This window comes from Scyliorhinus canicula, unplaced genomic scaffold (assembly GCF_902713615.1).
Source record: "Scyliorhinus canicula unplaced genomic scaffold, sScyCan1.1, whole genome shotgun sequence".
NCBI lineage: Eukaryota > Metazoa > Chordata > Chondrichthyes > Carcharhiniformes > Scyliorhinidae > Scyliorhinus > Scyliorhinus canicula.
Genome location: NW_024055709.1, coordinates 68,063 through 76,000, shown reverse-complemented (window position 1 = coordinate 76,000; position 7,938 = coordinate 68,063). Strand labels below are relative to the sequence as shown.

At 47.7% G+C, this 7,938-nt stretch overlaps 1 protein-coding gene across 3 annotated transcripts; it reads left to right on the top strand.

Moving 5' to 3' along the window:
* The first annotated feature begins 338 nt into the window (after nucleotides 1–338).
* LOC119960673 (zinc finger protein OZF-like) lies at nucleotides 339–7,455 on the top strand. Of its 3 annotated transcripts, none has more exons than XR_005459479.1 (2): nucleotides 339–496; nucleotides 4,729–5,135. XR_005459479.1 is itself a non-coding variant. In XM_038788294.1 (2 exons), exon 2 carries the CDS (start codon nucleotides 5,314–5,316, stop codon nucleotides 6,649–6,651), a length of 1,338 nt encoding a protein of 445 aa, XP_038644222.1. In that variant the 5' UTR covers nucleotides 377–496; nucleotides 5,143–5,313; the 3' UTR covers nucleotides 6,652–7,455. The 3 variants fall into 3 exon arrangements, 2 of the variants coding, with proteins under 2 accessions (XP_038644222.1, XP_038644223.1); XM_038788294.1 differs by lacking the exon at nucleotides 4,729–5,135 and adding an exon at nucleotides 5,143–7,455 and having other exon boundaries at nucleotides 377–496; XM_038788295.1 differs by lacking the exons at nucleotides 339–496; nucleotides 4,729–5,135 and adding exons at nucleotides 875–899; nucleotides 5,143–7,455.
* Nucleotides 7,456–7,938: the final 483 nt, after the last annotated feature.

The window sequence follows — 7,938 nt, the reverse complement described above, 5'->3', positions numbered from 1 at the left end:
CTGATGTTACAGGTGTTATATAAATAGAAGTTGTTGTTGTTGACTGTAACCCTGACCTCCTGTTTTACAATATCCCATTGGTTTCACAACAAACTCTATCTCTGATGTTTTGCCTCCTGCGGGTTTGCAGCCTCTATAAAGACGGCGGCGTTAACTCAGGCCTGTCACCGGGAGCAGGCCGCAGCTGTCCCCCCGCTCGATGCAAACCCGGGATCGGAACTTCCACCGGGTTTCAGTGAAACCTCCCGGCCGAGTCCAGCATCGGCATTGCGCATGCTCCAGCTCACAATGCCCAGGGAGTGATTGACGGCATCTTTGGACCAATAGGAACGGGGCGGGCCCGTGCGGAACAGTTGCTCCTCCAACCAATCGGAGCGAATGAGGGGCGGGGCTGAGCCGCAATCCCGATCGTGATCTGGAGCATGCGCAGTGCCGATAACAGCTCAGGATTTTGGCGGTCGAGTGGAAAAATCCTGAGCCGGTCAAATTCGGTTTGGTGAGTCATCAGGGAGGCATGGAGCCGGTGGATGGGTCGGGAGGCTTCACAAACACTCAATCTAGGCCCCAAATACGATGCTCGGATACAGCAGCTGAACCGGCGAAAGCTGCTCGGGCTTTTCCCTGAGACAGGCCCGGAGGGAGCGAGAGCCCCGGCTTTGCTCCGCCTCCCATTCACTCTGATTGGTTGAAGGACCAGCTGCTCTCGTTGGGTCCTCCAGCACCGCTCCCTCTTTCTATTGGTCCGAACCGGCCGTCAATCAGGCCCCGGGTATTGTGACGCTGTGATGTGGAGATGCCGGCGTTGGATTGGGATGAGCTCAGTGAGAAGTCTGACACCAGGTTAATGTCCAATAGGTTTGTTTCAAACACGAGCTTTCGGAGCACTGCTCCTTCCTCAGGTGAATGAAGAGGTTTGTTCCAGAAACATATATTTTTTTTGTTTTTTTAAATAAATTTAGATTACTCAATTATTTTTTTCCAATTAAGGGGCAATTTAACGTGGCCAATCCACCTAACCTGCTCATCTTTGGGCTGTGGGGGCGAAACCCACGCAGACACGGGGAGAATGTGCAAGCTCTTCACAGACAGTGACCCAGGGCCGGGATTCGAACCCGGGTCCTCAGCGCCGTAGGCAGCAATGCTAACTACTGTGCCACCGTGCTGCCACGCAGAAGCATATACAGAGACAAATTCAGAGATGCTAGAATTAAAATGCGAACATTAGCGGGTAATCAAATATTTACAGATCCAGAGATAGGGGTAATCCCAGGTTAAAAAGTGAATTGTCTCAAGCTTGGACAGCTGGTAGGATTTTGCATGCCCAGACCAGATGCTGGGGAGTGAATGTAATGCAACATAAATCCCAGGTCCCAGTTGAGGCTGTACTCGTGTGCAGAACTTGGCTATAAGTGTCTGCTCGGCGATTCTGCGTTCTTGCGTGTCCTGAAGGATGCCTTGGAGAACGCTTACCCGAAGATCAGAGGCTGAACGCCCTTGACTGCTGAAGTGTTCCCCGACTGGAAGGGAACATTCCTGCCTGGGAAGGAAACCCTGGAAAGTGGGCGGGGAGGATTCACAAACCTACAATAAGCTCCTGAAGCGTGGGACATTGGCTAGACCATGCAGGCGCTGCGACAGCGGATGAACAGTCATCGTGCGACAATCGCCAGGGAGAAATGTTCCCTTCCAGTCGGGGAAAACTTCAGCAGTCAAGGGCATTCAGCCTCTGATCTTCAGGTAAGCGTTCTCCAAGGCAGCCTTGGAGAACACAGAAGCGTTGAGCAGAAACGTGTAGCCAAGTTCCAGAAGGAGCAGTGCTCTGAAAGCTAGTGATTTGAAACAAACCTGTTGGACTTTAACCTGGTGTTGTAAGACTTCTTACTCTGTTCACAATCATTGTCAGCTCCCTGGTTTGCATCTATGGGACTTTGCCCTCCCTGCCGGGAACAGGCCCAGGTTAACGGGCACCATCCTGCGTCAGTCACTGGAGGATGGTTTAGGTTACATTGGGCAGGAAGAGAACCAGAAACTAGGGGCAGCACGGTAGCACAAGTGGATAGCACTGTGCCTTCACAGCGCCAGGGTCCGAGGTTCGATTCCCTGCTGCTGTCTCTGCCGAGTCTGCACATTCTCCCCCTGCTGCGTGGGTTTCCTCTGGGTGCTCCGGTTTCCTCCCATAGTCCACAGATGTACAGGTTAGGTGGAGCAGCAGCTTAATATTCTGGAGATGTCACTGATTTTCGGGGCTGCAATGCCCCTTTTTAGAAGCAGTGTCTGTGATCTTTCTCTTTCATTTAAGAATTCTCAACAGAAACTTGTTTAAAATAAATATGAGTTTTTGCTTCAATACTAAATTTGTCTGTATGCAAAATCTAGAGTTCAGTGTCTGAAATGTTCTGCTAATTAACATCTCCAATGGGAAACTCTTGATTTTTTTTTTCTTTTTTTAAAAATTTAGATTACCCAATTATTTTTTCCAATTAAGGGGCAATTTAGTGTGGCCAATCAACCTACTCTGCACATTTTTGGGTTGTGGGGGCGAAACCCACGCAGACACGGGGAGAATGTGCAAACTCCACACGGACAGTGACCCAGAGCCGGGATTGATCCTGGGACCTCAGCGCCGTGAGGCAGCTGTGCTAACCACTAGGCCACCATGCTGCCCTGGGAAACTCTTGATTAACTTTTCCTGATCATTCTTACTGACTTCTTCAGAGTGGCATATCCATTATGCAATGAAATTCCGAACAGGAACATTGATATTGATGAAGTTTGGAAGTCGTTGAGTTGGATCATTTCTGACACAGCAGCAGCAACATTTGGTAAAGGTGGAACCCAAAACAAAGACTGGCTTGAGACCCACTCAGCAGAGATGACATCTGTACCTGATGTACAATATTAACCCGACAGCTAGAACACTTGAAAGTAACCAGGACAGATGTGTAAAAAGCAGGGGGATACTGTGGAAATAAACATTGGATCAGCCAACATCAATAATTCCAAACTGCCTGTGACAATGGAAATAGATGTGCTAAGTTTGATATGACTACGGGCGCTTTATCCTACAGTCACCAAAGTAACTGCCCTGAAATTGTCAGATTGTGAAGTTCTTACTGACAGAAAGTTCCCTCCGATGGGATGGAGAATCAGGGTGGGGGTAAAGTGCCTCAAGAGCAGTGATGGATGGAAATGGGTACAAAATGAACCGGGGCTGCAACAGGTAACGGTGAGAACCATGAAATCATCACAAACAATCAGAGTAGCGTGTTAGAAAACTAACAAATGGCTGGGATGGTTATCAAATTTGCTGCTGACACAAAGAATAAAAAATGAAAATCGCTTATTGTCATGAGTAGGCTTCAATGAAGTTACTGTGAAAAGACCCTAGTCGCCACATTCCGGCACCTGTTCAGGGAGGCTAGTACGGGAATTGAACCGTGCTGCTGGCCTGCCTTGGTCTGCTTTCAAAGCCAGCGATTTAGCCCTGTGCTAAACCAGCCCTAAGATAGGCAGGAATAGAAATTATGAAGAAGGCGTTAACCCACTGATGGCACGGTGACAATTTGAATTAACAACTTTGCCTTTTAAAGATTTGGCTTTATCTCATTTGTTATCTTTCAAACAAAGTGTTTGAGAACCGGAGGTATGGGAGTTATTTCCAAACTGATTGAATTGACTTCTGTCACTGATGTGAAAATACCATATTATGGGAATAATAAGAAAATGTTCCCCTTCTCCGAGGGGTCAATAGCTGGGGGCACAGATTTAAGGTCAGGTGCAGGACATTTTGTGGGGATTTGAGGAAAATCTTTTTCACCCAGAGGAATGTAGGAACCTGGTACTCACTGTCTGAAAGGGTGGTAGGGACAGGAACCCTCAACATTTAAGAAGCATTTAAATGAGCACTTGAAATGCTGCAGCATACAAGGCTGCAGACAAAGTACAGGGAAATGGGATTAGAATTAATCGGTGTTTGATGGCCAGCACAGACACAATGGGCCGAAGAGCCTCTTCCTCTGCTGTAAAACTCTATGACACTGTGACAGAAAGCAGAGATTAGGCACAATGGGTCTTTTGAGGTTGGCAAGATGTATTGAGTGATGTGCCATAAGGATCAGTGCTGGGACCGCAACAGTCCAGGCAACATCATCGAGTGATAAAGTTTTACAGCACAGAAAGAGGCCCTTTGGCCCAACAAGTCTGAGAACAAACAGTGATTCCCCAGGCCCGAGTGAACGGCCGCCACCTTTATGGGAGGCAATGATAATAGTGTGCATGCACGGCCGCCATCTTTATAGGGGGCAAAGTGCAGCAGGGCGCACGTGTGGTGCTCCCTGTCCCTGTCAGCAGGAGTAGAGAATGTTGTGAATTTCTATCCTGAACGAACAGTGATGGATTCTGGAAACTCCTTTTGCAGGGGGGGTTGAGAAGGGACGGATTTAAACACAGCAAACTCAAACCAAGAGAAATATTTGTCTCTTCTGATATCGGTCTTTAACTGGGTTGGAGCTGAGGATTGAGATGGGGAGGCTCCAATTTCATTCCATCATGTGGCTGACCAGGAATCTCTCCCACACCTGGGGTCTGCTGTTGGTGTCTGTTGGAAGGATTTACAGGCTGATGCTATGAAGAAGAGTCAGACAGACTCAAAACGTTAACTCTATTTTCACTTTGCACAGACCCTGCCAGACCCGCTGAGTTCTCCCGCATTCTCTATCTCTGTTTCAGATTCCTGCATCCACAGGATTTTACTCTTATTGATACTCAATGTTTGGCCACGTTATGAACACACTTTCCTTGGTCATCAACCTGGACTGGAACCCAGAGCTGGTTCAGAGTCAGGGTAATCTACCGCTGCACCACATCATCTCTGGAATACATAATAGAGACGAATAAATCCTAAAGAAAAACAGGAAATAATCCTTTCTTCAGACAGTGGAGTTCACTGAGTTGCTTTCAAAAGGAAACTAAATGAGGACCTGAGAGAAATGGGATCAGAATGCGAAGCTCTCGAGCTGAGATGAGGTCAGCAGAATGAGGGGAGTCTTGTGTGAAGCAGAAACTCTAGTACGGACCAGATGGGCCAAATGGCCAATTACGTGTTATATATTCTTTGTAATTAATTGTAAATTTACTTTACAGGGTAATAGAAGAGGAGGATTTGCAATCTGCAAAATTAAACCAGTTGTCAGGTCTGACGGAGTCAATCGATTCATCGGGATCTGAAAGAATTTAATAGCTGTCTCAGCTGGAAATTAGTGAGAGTCCGTTCCCCTGCTCCGCGTGTGGGAAGGGATTGATACAGCTGTAAACATGCTGACACGACAGCGAGCTCGCAATAGCAAGAGTACGTTCCCCTGCTCCGTGTGTGGGAAGAAATTCATGTGTTTGTCCAACCTGCTGGCTCACCAACTCGATCATATTGATGAGGAGCCTCTTCAAAGCTCTGATTCTGGGGATGGCTCTGATACCGAGAAACTGGTCCAATCCCAGCCCCTTCACACACACGCCAGACTATTCAGCTGCTCCCACTGTGGGAAGAGGTTCAGCCAGTCCTCCCGCCTCGCGGAGCACCAGCTCCTTCACACACACGAGAGACCGTTCAGCTGCTCCCACTGTGGGGAGTTGTTCACTGAGTCAGTGCATCTCATTGAGCACCAGCAAGTTCACAACAAGGACAGGCCATTCAACAGCTCTCAGTATGGAAAGAGATTCACTCAGTCCTCCCACTACACTGAGCACCAGCTCATTTCCTCTGATAAGAAACCTTTTAAATGCTCAGAGTGTGAGAAGACCTTTAAACGAAACTTTAATCTGCTGAGACACCAGCGCACACACACCGGGGAGAGGCCGTTCCCCTGCTCGATGTGCGGGAAGAGATTTGCTCATTCATTCCACCTTCGGAGACACAAGCGACGGCACACTGGGGAGAGACCATTCACCTGTTCCACGTGTGGGAAGGCATACAGTTCTTCATCTGACCTTGTGATACACAAACGGGTTCACACTGGAGAGAGGCCATACACCTGCTCCGAGTGTGGGAAGGGATTCACTCGTTCAGCCCACCTATTGATGCACAAAAGTGTTCACACCGGGGAGAGGCCATTCTCTTGCTCTGTGTGTGCGAAGAGATTTACTCAGTTATGTGCCCTGCGCGCACACAAGCGACTTCACACCGGGGAGAGGCCGTTCATCTGCTTTGTGTGTGGAAAGAGTTTCTCTTGTTTGTCCCAGGTTTTGATACATGAGCGAATTCACACCGGGGAAAGGCGGTATCTTTGTCACGTATGTGGGAAAGGATTTACTAGTTTACAGCACCTGCAGAGACACCAGCATGTTCATACCGGGGAGAAGCCGTTTATCTGCTCCGTGTGTGGGAAGGCTTTCCCTGAGTTGTCCAGCCTCCGGAGACACGACCACATCCACACTGGGAAGAGGCCGTTCACCTGCTCTGTTTGTGGGAAGAGATTTATTCAGTCATTCGGTCTGCTGAAACACCGGAGAGTTCACACCAGGAAGAAGCTGCTCACCTGCTCTGTTTGTGGGAAGAGATTTACTCAGTCATCCAACCTGCTGAGACACCAGAAGGTTCACATGTTACCGGAAAAATTGAATTCTGTTGTTCCTGTTGAGAATCACACCCAGGACTGACTCTTTTCTCCTTTCTAACTCCAGATTATTTCAGTCTCAAACTTCCAGTTATTCTCATGGATAAGTCCCAGCTCCCCATACCTTCAGAGTGTCTCTCGTCGCCTTGGGATCCAGGGAGGTATCACTAACATTCCCCGTGATCAATAAAACAAAACCCTGTCTTAATCACTTTCAGATACTGGACTCATTGTCTGGACTGGAGCGTTTCAGCTATGAAGAGAGGCTGGTTAGGTTGGGGTTGTTTTCCTTGTGGCAGGGAAGGGGGGGGGGGGAATTTTATTGAAGTGTCCAAAATTATGAGGGACATGGGGTGGATAGAAATAAATGTTTTCCCTGAATCAAGGACACAGTAACCACGAAGCAGATATTTGTGGAAAGGAGCCGGAGATTTGAGGAGAAACATTTTCACACAGAGTGTTGGGAATCTGGAACTCACTGCCCGAAAGGGTGGTCGAGGCAGGAACCCTCACAACATTTTAGAAGCATTTAGGGGAGCACTTAAATCATCAGAACATACAATACCATGGATCAAGTGCTGGAAAATGGGATTAGAATAATCAGTGCTTGATGGCCGGCACAGACACGATGGGCCGAAGGAGCCTCTTTTAATAATCGCTTATTGTCACAAGTAGGCTTCAATTTGGTGTTGTAAGACTGACTGTTGTCTCAGAGCATCTCGCAGAGAAATGGCAGATGAAGTTTAATCTGGACAAATGTCTGGTAATGCATTTTGGTAGGTCTAACAGAGAGGGGACCATAAACGGCAAAACTCTTAGGAATATAGAAAGTCAGAGAGATCTGAGCCTCCAGGTCCCCAGATAGAACATAGAACAGTACAGCACAGGCCCATCAGCCCACGATGTTGTGCCGACCATTTATACTAATCTAAGGTCAACCTAACCTACACCCCTTCAATTTACTGCTGTCCATGTGCCTGTCTAAGAGTCGCTTAAATGTGTCTGATGACTCTGACTCCACCACCTCTGCTGGCAGTGCATTCCACACACCCACCACTCTGTGTAAAGAACCTACCTCTGACATCTCCCCTATACCTTCCTCCAATCACCTTAAAATCTTTGAAGGTGGCAGCACAAGTAGATAAGGTAGTCAAGCAAACATACATAATGCTTCCCTTCATTGGATGGGGCATCAGGTTCACTGCACAAAGGCAGAATTGCAATGTAAGGTACATAAAGTTCAGATTTGAACAAAGGAATCAAGCTAAAACAATGGAAATCTGAGACAATCCTGTGATAACAATTAACAGATTAATCAGGTGACAGGGAA

Bases quoted from the DNA above. Each gene is read 5' to 3' on its own strand.
- LOC119960673 (XM_038788294.1), top strand. From the start codon at position 5,314: ATGCTGACACGACAGCGAGCTCGCAATAGCAAGAGTACGTTCCCCTGC.